The sequence below is a fragment of the Populus nigra genome, chromosome 9, assembly GCF_951802175.1.
Source record: "Populus nigra chromosome 9, ddPopNigr1.1, whole genome shotgun sequence".
In the NCBI taxonomy this organism is placed as follows: Eukaryota; Viridiplantae; Streptophyta; class Magnoliopsida; order Malpighiales; family Salicaceae; genus Populus; species Populus nigra.
The window spans coordinates 13,525,198-13,544,336 of record NC_084860.1 but is presented as its reverse complement, the minus strand read 5'-3'; the positions used below and the strand labels follow the sequence as shown (position 1 = coordinate 13,544,336).

Below are 19,139 nucleotides of genomic sequence, written 5' to 3'. Positions count from 1 at the left end.
CATATATATATATATAAAACTATCCTGAGCTTTGCGCATTGAGATTCCAAAGGAAAACTTGGCACTGATGCTGGTGCCCAAAAGTTCCAAATACAACCAATACCATTGCAATCTTTTTATAATCCCAAAACACAGACTTGGCCATTTTCTCCCAGGCCATGGCCAATCAATCCCAAAAAAGAGCATACAAAACATTTTGATTTGAGTGAAAATAGCCAACCCTGAGGTAGAAAACAGAAAGTCTAGAGAGAGAGGTACTAGATATATCCATCCTCTTTCTTTTTTCGTGTCTTGACTCTTTAAGTACAACAACACCAACACCAACTCATTGCAAGGAAAGGAAACCAGCCCTTTTACTTCCCCCTCCTCCTCTCTCTTCAAACCTTCTCTCTCTCTCTCTCTCTCTCTCTCTCTCTCTCTCTAAAGGTGTTGTGGTGGTGGAAGAGGAAATCAATAAGAGAGCTAAGGGAGGGAGGTGGGTAGCTAGCTAAGCTTGGTTGTTAGGAGAACAATTCTCGATGGAAACCTCAGCAAGATTTCAAGAAACCAGAAACCCATCTCCAATAAACTCGCCTCATGGCAATGGAAGCAACAATGGGGTCCAAGGTCACACCTCAACAGTCACTCCAATACCCATCTCCAGATCTGACACTAACCCTTACCCAACAACCTTTGTCCAAGCAGACACTTCTACTTTCAAACAAGTTGTCCAGATGCTCACTGGCTCAACAGAGACAGCAAAACAGGCTTCCTCGAAGACAACCCAAGATCCACCAACAACACCGACTCAAACTTCAAGAAACTACGCCATCCCTCCTATCAAGAACATGCCGGCCAAGAGACAACAAAACAGCTTCAAACTTTATGAAAGAAGAAACAACAGCTTCAAAAACAGTCTCATGATCAACACTCTATTGCCTAGTTTTGCAAACAGTAGTAACGCTTCCCCAGTTACCGGGTTTTCGCCAAGAAACAAACCAGAGATCTTGTCTCCAAGCTTGCTTGACTTCCCTAAACTTACACTTAGCCCTGTAACCCCATTAAATGAAGACCCTTTTAACAAGTGCTCACCTTCTTTAGGGAATTCATCATCAGAAGAGGAGAGAGCAATAGCAGAGAAAGGTTTTTATTTGCATCCGTCGCCTATCTCTACCCCTAGAGATTCAGAGCCCCAGTTGCTGTCGCTTTTTCCTGTAACCTCACCGAAAGTCTCAGGCTCTTCTTCATGAAAATATTCAAGTCAAAAGGATTGATGATGGGCTATGGATGGTTTTGAGGGAGAGGTAGAAATCTTTGTGTTCAATTGTACAATTTGATCTCTCTTTTCATCATATATTGGTAAAGCCTTTAATTAATTTGTTTAACCATTTTCCCTTTCCCTTTTCCTTTCCTTTCCTTTCCTTTTTCAGGTAAATTTTCTAATAACTGGGGACTATATTTTATCATTATATAAAATTATTTAGGTGAATCTCCTTTCTTCCCTTTTTGTTTCTTAGGACTATCAACATGGGTAAATGAATTTGACTGTGGATGTATTTGTGCGTACATTACTGATTTTCAAGAATTTTTATAGGAACTATAGTGTTCTTTCTTCTCTTTTACATGTATATATGAGCTCGCTTTTCCTCTCTCTTATTGACCCATGAATAGTAGATATAAAATTAAACTTTAATCACCAAAAATAGGGTAAACATTTACAAGCTGCACTGAAATATTTAAGAGAGTTGAAAAAGAAAAAAGTATGTGGTGTGCTCAATCATTGTTGGAGCAGACTGCTTAACAATGTTAGTGGCAAATTAATCAACTTGCGTGGAGATAGAGTATAAAGATGTTCTGCAATTTTTTATATGTAATGCTTGATTTGGTCCTGTTAAGTTAGTTAATCAGGTCGATTTCCACTTTGGGATGCTGATCAAGCTCTCTTAGATGAAGGTATTTTTGTCCTAAAATGGCCCACAAACTAGATGTTCAACAATTAAGTTCACCCACAGTTTTTTGAACATTTATATTATTGACAGAACAAAAAAAAAAGTACAAGGGAGAGATTACACAGTGGAAAAGGAACTTATACAAAGAGAAGGTGTGGGATCAGAATTGAGATCAGAACAGCTGAATAGCTCAAATTATTTACCATTAGTGTCATAAATACAGCAGCATGCTATTTTTTTACTGGTCTCCTGTTCTTTTCCTTCTCTAGTTTCTTTTTCTTTGGTCTAATGCATGCTCTCATTATAGGACACAGTGATTTCTGCCCTGGATCCTTTGGCCAACAACTACTTGGTATAAGATTTTCTTGCAGTCTGAGTGCTCAGATTCTTGATCAGTACCCCCACCAAGAGAACTGAGAGATAATGAATTCGAGGCATCCTTAGATATTTTGGGTATCTAGCACAATTTGTAAAGTGCGTGTAAGGGAACAAGACAAGTTAATGAACTATCTCAGTTTGCTTCTTTCAAGAAGGAAGTGAAGTCATTGTCCTTAGCTAGAACTTTCAATTGCTATGCAAATATGGTATCATGCAATGTTATTGTTTCGTTTCTTACTCTTTTTTAAATTTGAATATGTTGAGCTTAAGGTGTCGTCGTTTTTTGACTTAAGAAGAGACCCTGTTATTATGGTGGGGGAAAAGCATAAGAAAAGGGTAGAAAAAATAGAAAAAAGGGAAGAGAAAGTGGACTTGGTTATGATGATGATGATTGAAAAGGAAGGGAAAGATGGAGTATGAGCCGAACAACAAAAGAAAAGCAGAGAAAATGTGAGGGACTTTCTCTTAAAGTTTTACTTAGTCATTCATTATGTCTGTATGGTCTAGTTAGGGCATTGTTTGACAAAGAGCTGCCGTGATCTTTTTGTACTGGTTTTGTTGCAAGTTGAGCAACTTTTGGCACCTTCTTTGGGTGCCTGGCAAAGGGCAGCTTCTGTGGCTGTTCATCATAAATTCAAACTTGATATTAATTTCCAACAAAAGATACAAATACACATCAGATGTAAATTCTTGTGACTGGCCGGCCAGCCATAAAAGACTCAAATCCTGTTCACCGCGAAAGCAAAATAAGAGCTTGCACCACTCATGCATACTGGTGAATATCTGCAATTATCAGACCGCCGAGTCCACTTTTCTTGGCCTAGTTTTCAAAGTTTGGAAAAACTATACATCTATAATGCTTCCAGGCTAGTAGTATTTCTTGGACAAAAGGAAAGGAGAAATCTCAATGAGATATTGATTTTTTTCCACGGTGTTCGTCAACAGGTCTTAATGATTTTGTCTCTTTGAAAAAACTAGCAGAGCACATCCACTCCCTCTCACATGTATGATTGAATGGTGGATAAATTATTTGATCAAGACTTCAGATGAGCAACCTTTGGCCCACCAACTGCAGCTTCATACACTAGCTGTACCCGCATCTCTTCGGTGATGGTGTCAATTGCGTGCTGCTGTGTGGTTGTGTGCCGTCACTGTTTTGGGCCACCACAGAGCACAAAGGTATTCAGGGCATGTTGTGTATTGTTGAAGGTATTCAAGACATGTTGTGCATGGTGTAGTTCATGACCGCAAAATAATTACTTTCTTGGCTGTGTTTGACCGGAGCACACCGTTGAATTCTTAGGCCAACCATACCTTTGAGCACTTCAGCCACAAAATAATCTAAAATTTATGGTCCCAACTGTTTTTTACTCATATTTCTCCGGTCGCTGCTGACTTAGGTTTTGTCCGGCATTACAGTACATCCGTGTTTAGAATCCTACATGTGACAAGGGCCAGCAATTATGATCTCATAGTAACCTTTATTTATATTTATTTCATAAGAAAAAAAAGTGAAAATTAACATTGAAAAAGATAGAAATTAATGTAGCAAATGTGTAACCACCATGTAGATTAATAAAACATTCTTTGAATCCTTCAACAGGAAGTTGCGACTACAACGAAGGGAATGACCTCAGCTCACAGATGGTGACAGACTTAATAATTTAAAGGGTCTGGATTTCTTCCAATCTTCTAAGAACTTTGAATTTGTCGTAATCCAGTATTTGGCATTGGTAAAGGATCATGCTTGCCTAGTCGTCAGAATAATATTATTATATGATTTTATATCCCTTTTGAATTTTCTAAAAAATCAAGTGGTCACAATAATAATTAGAATCAAAGCTAGAAACAAATTGAATTTAGCACTTGCAATAAAAAAAAAATCATTGAGATGATGGCAGCTTTCTCAAGCATTATTTTTCTATTTCGACATTATAATTAAATTCTATTTTTATATTCTTTTTTATGGCCGCTGAATTCGTACATATGTTTGGATCAAATGATCAATTTAGTAGATTTTTAGTAACAGTTGCTGATTTATTTATCTGGGGGTGGATTGACAGAGGTTGCAAACCAGGACAGAACATAATTTCTAATCTGGTTTATATAATTGGCTGGAAAACTTGGATCAAATGATCCATTTGCTGTTTTCTTATATGAATTGTGTTCAATTAGGTATGTTAATTTCTGAAATAGTTCATAATAAATTTTGTTTTCCAACACAATCTGCACTTCTTTTATTTCCTTCCAGATGACAGGCTTCAATTTGCAGCTCTTGCCAGTTTCAATAATTAAAATCAATTCCCTCAACCTGCAGTTGAAGTGCTAACCATGGCAATGTGCAAAATCGAGCTGTGGAGATGAAACCAGTTTGTGGAGCGCTGCTGGGAATTTTAAAACTAATCTTACTGCGTGCTAGCAGCAGCTTTGATTACGAGAGACATTATCCAAGATACCCAAGTTGACCTCTCAAGCCTGTTTTCCTTTATTGAAATACAGTCAGATCATGCAGGACACTCCCTTCGGGCAGGCGCGGGCGGGCGAAACATGGTGATGCAAAGCAGAGAGATGATGCAAAGGAAACTGCTTCCTTTGATTTTAAAAACAACTGATTTTATTTATGTGCGCGAGTAATGAATGATACATCATACATTTGCAACAATACTTGTGCACATCTTCTTTCAGATTTCCAATCAAAACTTGATTTTTAGCATGAAAAATGTTTTGTACAAATCTGTTCAGATTTCAGCGAAATAGGTGATCGTCTTGAAACTTTGATCATCTGGAAGAGGTGCGTTTCCTGGTCGGATAGAAATCATCACCTCCAAACCTGAAACACGCATGAAAATTCAAATATCAACGCAAATGATAGCATGAAAGAAAAGGATGGCCTTTTCTTTTTCCAAGCATGGCGCTGAAGATCCAGAACTCAGTTTACAGAACAAAAATCTGCTCTTAGCTCAAGATTCATTGCTGGAGATGAGTAAACTTCCACAGATGTCATTTCATAACACTTAGCACCGGAGTAAATTAGCTTCCTTTTGACACGCTGAAGCAACATGAAAGTGTTTTCTTTGCAAATTGGGACACTCCGTGCAATTCAGCTACAACTTGTTGGCAGTGACATGGTTTGTTATTAGGGGCTATCAGGGGTTCAACTAACATTGTCTCATTCCTAATGCTCAAAACAACGATGGTGACAAAAAGAAAGGAAATCCATTGAACTGGTTAACTCGAGACTTGTAGTGAAACGATGCACTAGGAGGATTTTGCTACTGGTCTTGCAGCACTTTATAAAATAGAAAACTAAAAGCAACTTGTTACCTGCTGCTTTTGCAGCTACAGCTTCTTGAAAGACATCCGTCAGAAACAAAATGTCAGATGGTTTATTAACTCCAAGTGACTGAGATTTCAATATAACTGCGTGTCTCTTTCTTATTCCTGCAAGAAACAGGAGTAAAGAGTGTTATCAAAGTAAGTGGAAATGTAACTTGGGAAGCATCTATAAAACTTACCCCACTTTGGTGTCAAAGAATTTAGACAAATATTTTCTCAGGTCTCCATAGTTTGTTTTTCCAAATATAAGTCTTTGCGCCAGCCTGCTTCCACTAGAATATATATACACCTGAGGCAACATAGAAACGGTACATAATGGCACAAAGAGAATATACACAGTCAAGGAGTTGATTACAATCCGGCAAACAGAAAGCCTTTGAGTCACAATCAATCAGCTCAAGGAACTAGGTATTTGTATTTCAAGGTCCATCCTTTCTCATGCATTTATACAATGAATCTCTAGCTCTTCAGTACCACTAACAACTATTATTCATATATTCCAATTCTCATTTGTCTATTTCTACTTTTGGGTGGGCTTTCCATCCCTTATGTTCAGATAGCAATTGCATTGTATTTTTCATGTAACGGATTGCTTAATATTCAAAACTTTTTACACCCAGTATCCATTATAGTTATTCTTACAAGGAACTTCATATTTAGCTTAATAGACTTTATGTAACACCTTCTTTACAACTGGATTGAATTGCTATCTAACACAGTCCGTGGAGTCATTATGTTGCAACTTCACTTCAGATGTAAATACCATTAGGGACTAGTTATTAAAAAGAAATATTTGACATGCAGCACTAACATCCTCTTCTGTCTACAACAGTAACAGTTCACAGTAATGGAGTATTTCAGGATAAAAATGGGCAGCAAATTAGCATGTGATCTTTAGAAATTACTGTTTGAATCATTCAAAGAGAAGTGAGAATTTGCTTTGATGGGTATTTAGCTACATTGACAGGTGGAAACCAAACTGCAACTGTGACATTTCATGCTAGCATAAACAAAAACTAAATGGATAAATGTTGAAAAATAGAAATAGGAAGAACCTTTATGCCAAAGCATGCCACTTCTCCAATGCTTCTGGAACGTCACCATAAACTACCCCTTCCAGTTCATTATTCTCATATCCAGTTCTCCATATATGACCCTGCATCAATAAATTTTAATATCACAGAGATAAACTTTATACCAAGCATATTTTTTGGTTACCAACTATATGTTTCTGAATACTTGTAATTGTTTTAATGCAGTGATCTTTCGATCTGCTTTTATCATTTCTTCCACGTTAGCAACCAAAGCTGCAATTACCTCCTCTTCCCAGCATCATCTGTTGGAATAGGAACAGCACCATCAATACCTTGTTTCAAGTCATCTTCAACCTACAAAAACAGATTTAACAGCTCATGTCAACATATTTCCAAAGTCCCTGAACTGCTAAACTCGTAAATTAAGGGCAACGATCAACTCCTTGAGCAAAAAAGAGACCAAGAAGTGCTAAGCTTGGCCATCCAAATCCACTTTATACCTTTTTGAGCAATACAAAAGGAATTCAAGTACAAATTGTTGGGCGCTGACTAGACATGGTAAAAATACAAGCATTGCAAGGGAGAGTTTCCATCAGCCAATTGACTACATCACAATCACATGCTACAAGTCCGGAAATCCATCTCTACTAGCTGAATTTTCCATTTTCTAAGATTGACAGCATATTTGCACTTTTTCTGGAACATCCAAAATTCTAGGGCCATCTATTGTGATTATGTTCCTAACAAAGTCCTTGTCCAATACAGAAAGAGTTGCCGTCTTTCTCTCCAGTTCTACCTTTTGGTATGCTTCTCTCTCTCTTTTTTCTTGTTCACAACAAACCAAGACATTTTACCATTGACGTTCAAAAGGAATAAGGAGCGTTAAGTTTCAAAAACTATTAGCAACTAACTTCTTAACACACTTCCCATAAATGAATAGCAATATTTACCACCATTGCACTCAAATTTCAAAAGATCAATGTTACAATTCCACCAGCAGCATGCAATAGAAACCATAATCAATCTGGTACAACATATTAATTGCTATCATACCAAAACTTCTAATAATGATTCTTACTCGTGCGCACAATAACTTTATATCATTGTGAGTTTCTGCAGTCTCATATGTTGCAGACAGATGCCTCCCAACATTATCACGGGCATATGGAAAGAGAACATCAGCAACAAATGTTATTGGAGCAGTAGTTCCCTCAATGTCAAGAACAATGCAACGCTGCAACAAAAACAATTGAAGAATAAAAAAAGTTTATTTGATACGACAAAAATATTTGATAACAGAAAAAAATTCAAAACTGTTGCAGATTTCAAACCACAACGGTCTGGGGCCAACATAAATCACAAGTTTTTGTTAATCCAGTGTAACATGCATCAAAATTAAGATGGGGAGAATATCAGTAATGATGAAGGCATCGTTTTAAGAACTTACTGGCAATGGTCCAGAATTGTTCATGCCTGCCTTAACCACCATTTTTACGTTTCCATTACAACCTAAAACTCCTTTGACCTTTTGAATTGGGCCATGGTCTGGGGTGGACCAATCTAGGCCCATTTGATGAAGTTTTATAGCGGCATCAAACAGATAGTGATAACATTCAGCCTGAAAGATTTGAGACCAATTTAAGTACAGCTCCAAACAGCAGTGAGATAAAAAAGAAGAATTGATCATTTGGAGATATAAAAAATTATGTAAAATCAAAACTTGTCTGTAAGGAATTGAGGATACAAGATTACACACACGCAGCTAGTTTTGGGCTAGAACCATACAAATATATTCTCTCTCAAATATACCATCTTCTAGTACAGAGGATGATACAACCACATAGATAGAGCAGGAGTAGATATATGTTGCATTGATCAAGCAACATTTTGTTTTTAAGGTGTGAAACGTTATTAGATATTGTGCCGAGCATTATCATGTCTAGTACAAAATTTCCAGGTGTAAAAGAGTTGAATATGCAAGCCAAATCAAGAAAAAAAGGCAAGAAACCCCATGAAAGTGGGTGATTATTAAAAAAAAAAGTCATTCATGCACATATCAGCTGTCATATATGTAGGAGCTTTGTTCTAAATTTTGAGGGGGAAAAAAATTTCAAGCTGATGTATATCCTGAGGTTTTCCTTGCTTGGCAAAATAACACCAATTTTAGGGTTCAATCAACAAACTTCCTAAGGTTTCTGCTATAGTGCATTAGAGAAAACATATAGCAACAAGGAGTCAGAGGGGAAATTGTTACGATTAAGAGCAGTATAAAAAAATAAGAAACTGGAAAAGAAATCTTTTAACAAGAGATCAATAGAACCCCTTTGCATAGCTAAATTTATTTCAACATTTTATCAATAGTTTGAATGGCGTCCCAAGTCAAATATCTATTGAATTCTAGAAACAATGGCAAGTATCAGTGCAATACTTGCAGCAACCTAAGCTTTGCCCATGTTAACTTTTCTCTTCACCTTCACTGAGAGAAGGAAATTAACATGTGATTCAAAGATTAAGAATTTGAGATTCACTTCAGATTCACAGCATTTCACAAATAGCTAGCTAAAATCAACTGATGATAGATAACTTTTATGATTGATCAATTGATGACAGATAACTTTTATGATTGATCTGGCCCTTTATCACTAAAATTTACAATGATGATCATGTTAATCAGCATACTTAAGCAATAGTGGACACTAAATAACAGAACAGTCAAATAACAACAACAAATAAAACTAATGAATTTTCTGTGCAGTTGCCAACTTCATTCAGATCCTTCAAAAGCAGACACAAACCTGGGTTTTGGCACTGATCCATGAGTCTCCCCATATATATATGCCATGGTTGCGAACAAGCACAGTTGTTGTTTTTGGGTACGCTTCAATCTGAAACATATGAGTGCATTCTAAGTCTTCTAAAGCATATCCCACTGAATAAACAAAAGAACTGGATATCAAAGAAAAGTTTTCCCAAAAAAGGCATTCATTCTCCAGTAACTACAGTGAAGGCATGTTCTAATTAGCAAGGGTTGGTTTTGGTTATGCCACCCATCATTATGATAGTTAGCTACTAAAGAATAATAGTCAAGAGACATTGAAACAATAATCAAGCAAAATGGCATGAGGAGACGAGCACAAATTTCTCCAACAAATATTTGATGGGACAACAGATCTACACATGGTGAGTTCCAGCTCACAAGGAATATTTGATTGGTTGCTCCCACGGTATCTTTTGTTCTACAGATGAGCACAGAAAGTCAAATGTTAGAAGCCAAGCTACAAATTATAGATGTCAACAAACAAAAGAACATACAGCTTTAGCAAGAGAATCAGTAAGCTCGTTTTCATAGGCTGTGTTCTCTATTATTGGGACAACAAGTTCGTCATAGTAGCCATGCCCTTGAATTCCTTTTATCATCTCCATATGGGTGATATGTAAATTTAAAAAAAAACAAGAAAAAAAAAACCAGAAGCAAGTCAAATGAAGCAGTGAGAAAAGAGTAGTAGTTGAAAAAACAAATCATAGGGGATGTTGTGTACAATTTTTAATGATGCATGACGACAAGATTGGTTTTTCAGGATGCATGAACAACCAAACACAATGCAAAACCTCTTCTAACGACTTTGTACAGCTAATAGTTGATTCTCTGACATGACAATACTGATACTTTTTCAGTAATAACGACATCAAGAATACCACCCATCTAAATACCCATAATATATATATATAAGAGATATTTACTCAGTTAATTTCACTTACTCTATTAGTAGAAATCTAATGATACCATATGGCAATTGTTTCGTAACTGCCGATCACCCAGGTATCTCACCAACTAGGTTGGATTTGATGTTTCCTGCCCACTGCCCATTTGCTTCTACTCCATTTAGAATTCTTTAAATATGAGGTTAAATAAATCCATTTCTGATTCTACTGTCTAAAAGCTTTTACTAAAAGTAATAAAAAAAATATCTGACTTATTCCATTTGTCCTGCCTTTTTACATTCAAATCACAAATAATAAACCATCTCAACAGCAAAAAACTAAGGAATTTTTATAACTTAGTGGATCATGCTTAGCTAATGTCATCATTTAGTATGATCAAGGTAGGCTCTCGGATTGGAGAACACTCATCATTTAACAGATAAATGTTCCATGATATAAAATTGTTTGTTTACATTTTAATCTGTATCCTCCTGCATTTGAACCATTGATGATTCATCCAGCTCAAGTATCGCATGCCAATACTTTCAACCAAGATAATATCCTCAAGTGTCATCTTTCCCCATGTAATAAAGAGTGTAAGTTGTGTCTACATGTACAATATTGATCTTGAAAATATCAAGGTAGGTGGTTTCTTTTGGAGGGCTTGTGGGAACTAGAAGTTGCTATGTTAAAGAAACAACAGGAATAACTTTAAAAATTCCAATCACTTGTAAATTCAAAAAGAAAGAGCTACCCGGAATTCTTTTGATAATGGATTGACCATTGTTACAAGACAAGATTCTATCCCATGACTGTGAATGACAGCTCCTGCATTACGCATGTCATATGCTTGCATTACACCGGAATAACTGTAAATTGTGACACTGAAGAAAAAGTGAAATTTCATCTTATCATGTTAGTCCGGATATGAGATTATGGAAGCTGCAACTCCTAAAAAGCACATGAAATCTGCCATTTCATTATATTTTTTTCTCCATTTTAACAACGATCAATCACTAACTATTCGTAACTAGAAAATAAATATAGCATCATAACTACCATCACAAGAAAGAATTCAAAGAGACATGCCATTTGCATTAATAAAGTTGTGAACTTAATGTAAGAAAAAATTATGCTTAGAACACTCCCATATAGCAAATGTTAAAACAATTCAAATAAGAACTCACTATTTTAGAATTATTGTGCAATATTGCACTAATAATAAATCATTGTTTCAGATTTGAAAGCTATTGATAACAACTCAAACTCCATTCTTCATGTGCTCTCAAGTGGAGGACATAATCGAACCAATACATTCAGAAAAAGAGGAGCACAATTAGAACATTTGGGAGGCTTGTGTGGGTAAGGTTTCGGAGATGGCGAAGACAATATAGACCCATTTGTAGCTAAGACATACATGTCCTCTGGTTCCATTCTCTCCTTCTGCACTCCTGCCCAATTACAACAAATATTCAACTTAGGTTCAATAAATTTCCCATTAGTCAACAACAAGCCATAAAAATACACAAAAAAAAATACAATCAAGTACTAACACCAAGTAAAAGAAAATTAAATGGATAGAAACACACAAGGAACTAAGCACATATACCTACAACTAAGCTTCAGTATCAAATAAACAATAATAAAGAAGCAATGCAGCACAACATACCATCAAATTAAGCTAAGAGAGAGAAAGAAAGAAAGAAAAAAAAAGGGAACCCAGAAACCAAAACCACATAACCAGACACAAACATTAACTAAACCAATCAAGAATCCATGAAAAAAAAACAAACTTTTAACACATAAGCCAACCCTTAAAAACCAGAATATTAGTATCACCAGAAGGGGACATGAGAATAAGCTGTTGGCGCTTAGGGATAGAATCATCATGGTTCTTAATGGTGATGCTACCACCAGTCCCAGAAACCCATCCAAGGCTGTAGAATTGTTTGCAAAGATCAGCAATTAACACCCTTGTATCTTTAACTGCTTTGGTCTCTAAATAAGCTTGTGATGCCACCCTTGCTGCTGCCATTCCTCCATCCACTGCCACTGCTGGTGAGGCTGCTGCCATTTGCTTGCTTTCTCTTTCTAGAGAGGGACAATAAATACAAGGACTCTAGAGAGAGAAAGACTGCTGCTTTTATTCCTGTGATTCCAAGGCTGCTTCTGTTTAATTTTATGTTTCAAAAGCCTTTTTTTTTAAATATAATCAGTGCATAGAGTTAATCAATTTGTGGGCTTAGCGTGAAGAAATTGTAAGAGTCAATCTGGTCATTGAAGAACTATTGTAAATGTAATCATTTATAGTTTTCACCAGACTATTACATTAGTGCATGGAGTTTGCCCTTGGTTTATTTTTATTAATTAATAGGCATGTATCACACCATTTTTGTTGCTGAAAGTCCTCTAACCTGTGAATCATGCCAGTCAAGAGATCACTAGCCCACCACATAAAAGAAGCAGAAAAGGAAGAAGAAAGGGCCCATGTAAGGGAAAGGAAAATGGTCTAACTTTGCCCTAGTGTTATTAAATCAATTAATGGAGAAAAACAAAGAGCCCACAAACTCTAGCTATCCAAGCTAAGCCCACACGAAGTTTTCCAGTAAAATTAAAATATAAAAGAAATATAATTTTAAAAGTAAAATTTAGATGGGGAGAGAGGTTCAAGTAAAATAGACTTTAAGCTCGGGGCAACTCATCTAGGCCTTACTTTTTTTGCTACAATTTTTTTTTCGTGTAGTTATTTTTTTCACTCATCAATATTAGATTCTGCTTAATTTTTTTAATTTTTTCAGAACTTTTTTAATAGTACTTAAAGGGTAATCAAAGTCATTAGCTTAGCATTCCTAATATTCTCTATAAAAATAGGAGTGTTTAAGGGTGGTTTTTCTGCACTATTTTGGACTGAATTTAAAAAAAATTCATCCACATATGGTTCATAACATTCTTTATATAAAAGGATTGAATAAAAATATTTAAGATTGATTATTTTTTTATATACTATTTTGGATAGAAATTTTCTCAAAAATTCATGATTAATCTTCACTTATTTTTCTAATGTAACTTCTTTACTTTTTTAAAAAAAGCTTTATTTAATCTCTAAGATTCCCTCCTTACCAAGAGTTTAGGTTCTTTTTTTAATAGAGAGATAATCGAGTGTTATTTTCTTGGTTTATTGGACCGTTGTTTAGAAGTGTGTCTAAATAAAATGATACTATTGAAATTTTAAGAAACTTATTGCAAACATTCTAATTTTTCAAAGTGAAGAACAATAAAACTTTAAGTACAAACAATTTTTCCTTAACAAAAACAAAAGCTTCAACATTTTAAAGTGTTTTAATAAATAAGTACTCTTATTTGTTTTTAATTTAAAAATAGATATTTTATATTATAAGTATTCATGCTAAGACTTTGATTTTATATTAATTGTAAGTTTGAATATATATTTAGTATACATGCTAGAATTCTACTATCTATACTAGGAAATTGATTTTATATCAGTATGCATGCTAGAAGATGTGATTAGTATGTATGCTAGAATTTTATTATTATATTTGTATTGGAACTATATTTGCTATAAATTTTTATTTTATATGCTTATAAATTCAAACTTGTACGAATATCAGTATTTTCTCATGCAAATTTTTTATTTAATATGCTTTTATAATCCTGGAAGATGTAAAGGATTGTTAAAGCATCAGATAGAACATGTAATTATAAGTTTTTAAGGAGCCTTTTCACTTTATATTGATTTTATAACATTAAATTAAAAAGTTAAAAGAAAAAGAAACCATTAAATGTTTTAGAAGGACAAGCATAAAATCCCAATACCAAATGTTTTTGCGTTTCCAGGCGAATATAACTTGTTTGTAACTCAAGTATACATAACTAGGTTATTGTGGTCTGCATTATTTTTTAATAAAATATTTAAATATTATTAATGTATTTAAAAAAATCCAATGAGGACCAAAAAAAAATAATACATTATCAACTTAAATTGAAAAGTGAAATTAAAAAAAAACTTTTATAAAAGAGTTAAGAAAAAAAAATCATAAAAAAAATGATCAAATTAAAAACACCAATACATGATAAAAAAACCTAAACATGTAAAAATTTTCAACTTGGTTTTTTACATAAAAAATTATAAATGTAATTCGAAAAACTTATACATGTATCCAATTAAATAAGTAACAAACCATTGTATAAATAAATGAAAAAAATATAATTAACGATACATAAAAATATTATTGGAAAAATAAAGAGATCAATATAAATCAAGATATTTAATATCTCAAAATGGGTTATTTATCTGGTTATGTTTAATGAATTTTTTTATGAAAATCAATTTGTAATAGAGATTGACATTTATATAAAATTTATTGAATAACATAAAAGAAAAAAAATATTATGCAACAAATTAAAAAAATTATAAAAAATAAATATTTAATCTATATAGAATACAAAAAAAAATTATAGATGAATCATGCTAACTTATAAAAAAAATTAAACACATTCAATAAAATTAAAAAAAATAATCGATATTCAACAAAAGCTAAAAAACCTAAAACAAATCATAGAGAAAAGGATATTAATTAAAATAAATAAATTTTAAAATACACATATAAAAAATCCATTAATATTAAAAAAAATTAGGTTAGGTGCTGCTAGGTCTGGTAAGTCAGACTTAACGTTTGGCTCAATCAAAAAAACAAATGATGTGTCGTCTAAAAATCCAAGAATTCAGCCACTAGTGTGGCCAGAAAAATAGGGTTTTTTTTTAACTTAAAAATCTATTTTCAACTCTCTTTTTTATCCAAAACACCTAGGAAACACCATAAGAACCTTATTAAACTAATCCATGGCCTAAAAACGTAAAAAAAAAAAAAAACTCAACCTTAAACCAAAAATCTTCTTGAGCTCAAATTTTTTTTTAAAAGGTTTTTTCAAGGTAAAAAAAACCTAATATTAATCTCCCTTATCATATGTAATGTTTTGACACAAAAATTGACTGTTTTGGTGGCCGAAATCTTTCTCAGTGACAACTTTCTCTCTCTAGGTTGGAATTCGACAAACCCCTCTCTCTTCTCCACCTAAAAAATGATCGAAAAAAGAGGAGAATGAAGTTTGGTATCAAAATATATTTTTTAAAAATTATAAGGACTAATTACCATTGGCTTAAAAATATAGGGGACTAAAATAAACTTTTCAAAAAATTATAGACTTGCCACCTATTTTACCTATTTTTTCCACTTCAATCCTTTGTTTTTCAATTCAGCCCTCACCCCTAAAAACAAATATGAAATTTGGCTATAATTTGGGCTTATTTGTGTAAAAAAGAGGCTTGAGGACCAAATTAAAAATTAAAAAAAATACTATTATACTCCATAGTGAATTGTGAGATGATAAACAGTAAAAATGGCTATAATGTTTTACCCAAAAGCTTTAGTTTTTGTTAATGTACAAGAAAAAAAATTACACTTTTAAGTAGTCAAAGGAAAGAAAAAAGAGTCTAATTAATTTAGTATCTCAAACTTTAAGGAGCCTTCTGAGCGTATTTTCAACCATGTGCATGCATATATATGAATGTATATGTATGTGTTCATATGTCTAGAGGTTGTCATTTAACCTAGAATTAGTCTCAAGACTGACCTAGAATTGTCTCACCATATTAACATTGACTTTTTAGATCTCATTTTTCATAAAATATTTTCTTACACCTTATTTCTCTATTCCATAAGCATAGACTAACAATTCCTTTACTTTAGAAAAGACACCTAACTCATTTAGAGTTACCTGACACCCTTTAACAATATTTCTCTTATAAAGCTTTTATGTGTAATTCTTCTCGTGTGAATTTTAGGTAACAAAAAAATCTCTGGGATAATATAGACTATCCTATAAGGGAAACTCAAGAATATTTTATGGAATAGAAAAGTGAGAAGATTGTCCAAGACAAATGGGTGGTAATTGAAGAGGAGGAGTCTTGATCACCTTATAGTTTAAGGATAAGAAAGTTAGTCTTCTTCTAGGAACTATTTTGAAGTTTCTTAGGTGTTTGTTTTTAAAAGAGGATGAATGCTTTGTTAGGAGAGGTAGAGAAATGTGTTAAATGTTTGTGAAATCAAATAGAGATATAGGACATATTAGTGCATAAAATGGAATGGCTAACAGCTCTTGGTGAAGAAAAAGAATGAAATGGTCAAGAGCTTCTTTAAATGTTTAAGTGTAGATTTTTGGTTTTGAACATGCAACAACATAATATTTAAGTGCATTAAAGGCTTACAAGTTGAGTGAATCTTTCAAGAGTTGAAAAAAATAAAAGAATATGGGATAATAAATTGTACTTAATTTTTAGAGAAGACAAAAAAAAAAGAGAAATGATGAAATAAGAAATTCTACAAGCTAACATTTGCCTATGTAAAGAAACCTTAAATCAAGGAAGAGAGAATCAATATTCTTAATTTAATCACATCTCTTTAATGAAAAGAATAATCATACATAGCTAAAACCAATATCTATTGGTTAAAAGATTGTAAACCAAATCTTTTTTTTAATCTTATTTATATCCAAAAGCTTCTTTAAGCTTCTCTTATATTCAACTAAGGGTGCAAGAACATTAAGTCCAAAAGCTTGTCTCTTTTTCAAAGGATTAAAAGAGTGTAACCTTTTCAAATAGACTTATTTTCATCAATTTGTGCATGAATATGCAATCAATTTATTGTTTTCAAGCAAACATGTATGAATTTACATTATCATGCAAGCATACCAAAAATTCAAATATATATATTAAATACGCACAAAGCATATGCATATTATAAGATATATAAGATAGAGTTCAAGGAGGATTGTCCTTACCTAGTTCAAGTAAAAAAGCATAAAATCTATCTTTACTTAATGAGTTTGTTAAAAATTTTGTGATTTGTTTCTTCGTGACCACAAAATTAAGAATAATATCACCTTTTTAAACATAATCACAAATAAAATGATGTCTATTTTCAATGTTCTTAGTACTACAATGTTGGATAGGGTTTTTAGTCAAATTAATATCACTAGTGTTATCACAAAATATTGGAATATGGTCTCATTTAAGACCAAAGTCCATGAGAGTTTTCTTCATCTAGAATATTTGAGCACAACATGACTTAATGTCAATATATTTAGCTTTTATAATGGAATTTGCCACTGAATTTTGCTTTTTGGCTAGACCATAAAACTAAGGCATGTCTTATGAATTGACAAGTTCTATTACTGCGTTTCGTATTGATTATGCAACCAGCCAAGTTAAAGTCCAAAAAATAGGTCAAATCAAAATTATCTATCTGAAAGTGTTAAAGAACCAATTTGATTATGCCTTTTAAATATCTAAAAATATGCTTAACGGCACGAATGTGAGACTCTCTAGGACTAACTTGAAATCTAGTATATAAACAAATGCTAAACATGATATCGGATTTACTAGCCATTAAATAAAGTAAGTTTCTTATCATACCTCGATATCTTTTGATTTTTACATCTTTACTTTGTTTATATTTGTCGAGTTTGGTGGTAGTGCTCATTAGAATTGGACTTAAACTTATGGATTCTAAATCAAATTTAAAAAAATCCAAGTAAATTTATCAAGAACTCAAAAATTGTTAGCCACGTTAATAAAAGTGTAGAGAATCACACAACATATATTTATTATTTTCACAAAAAGAGAGAGAGAGAGAAGAAAAGAAGAAAGAGATGAGAATAATGTCCAGTAATTTTATGGAAAAACATGTTTGATTTGATTTTTATTGGGTTTTCTTGTTCGGGACTAAAGGAAAGAAATGAGAGATCTTTATTTTTTGTAAAAAAAAAAACACAAACCAAAAAGAGAAAAAAAAAGAAAAAGTCAGGCTTAAGAAAAACAAAATAATAGAAGATTGATTGACTGTTTATTAATAAATTTGTCATTAGAGGGTGTAATTAATTAATTAAACCAATGATATATATAAAATTTCAGATTAATTACTTAATTAATTAAATTAATATTTATTGCCGGCTTTCTTTATCCCAACTCAAACTAAAAAAACTAAAATAGAACAAAATAAAATTTTATACCAAATTATTTAATTACCAAACTAAATAGACAAAAAAAATTAAAAATATTTAATGCAAAATTAACCAAAAAAGCGCTAATACAACAATGTTTTTTTTTTAAAAAGGTCCTATTTTTTCTTTGATTTAATTTTGATCCTCTTATTTTTTATCTTTTTAAATAATAGAATTGAATTTATTTTTATAAAATTAAGCGTTAACCACGATAACAATATAAAAAATAAATAATTATCAATCCAAAATCCTAACCCACACAACATATGATTTCATTAAAAAAAATACAAAGCAAAAAAAAAGGACCATAGTTGATACCATATTTTCTTTTTATAAAAAGAGCTGTTATTTTTTTTTTAATTTTAGTCTTTTTATTTTTAATATCTTGTAAACAATAAAATCAAAAATTTTTCATGAAATTTGAGCATCAATCTAAGATTTTTTTAAACTATCGTAACTATATAAAAAATAAATTAACATAAATTAATAACATTAATCGATACAATATTAAATAATAAATTAAAAAAAATAATTAACAAAGAAAAAAAATGAAAAAGGAAATCACAGGATGCAATACTTTATTTAGCTCTTTTAGTTTTTTTTTTAAATTTAATTTTAATAATAAAAGAAAAAGAAAAAATGAAACCAATTTATCCTGTAAAAAATTCCTTACCCTGTTTTG

At 32.6% G+C, this 19,139-nt stretch overlaps 1 protein-coding gene and 1 pseudogene across 2 annotated transcripts; one reads left to right on the top strand and one right to left on the bottom strand.

Moving 5' to 3' along the window:
• The first annotated feature begins 28 nt into the window (after positions 1-28).
• On the top strand, positions 29-2,575 carry LOC133703381 (VQ motif-containing protein 4-like). Of its 2 annotated transcripts, XM_062127862.1 has the most exons (3): positions 29-1,283; positions 1,410-1,463; positions 2,236-2,575. In XM_062127862.1, the coding sequence occupies exon 1, from the start codon at positions 519-521 to the stop codon at positions 1,227-1,229; it is 711 nt and encodes a 236-aa protein (XP_061983846.1). In that variant the 5' UTR covers positions 29-518; the 3' UTR covers positions 1,230-1,283; positions 1,410-1,463; positions 2,236-2,575. The 2 variants fall into 2 exon arrangements, with proteins under 2 accessions (XP_061983846.1, XP_061983845.1); XM_062127861.1 differs by lacking the exon at positions 1,410-1,463.
• A 2,303-nt stretch (positions 2,576-4,878) lies between these two features.
• LOC133703382 (probable bifunctional methylthioribulose-1-phosphate dehydratase/enolase-phosphatase E1) lies at positions 4,879-12,858 on the bottom strand (annotated as a pseudogene).
• Between the last annotated feature and the right edge of the window lie 6,281 nt (positions 12,859-19,139).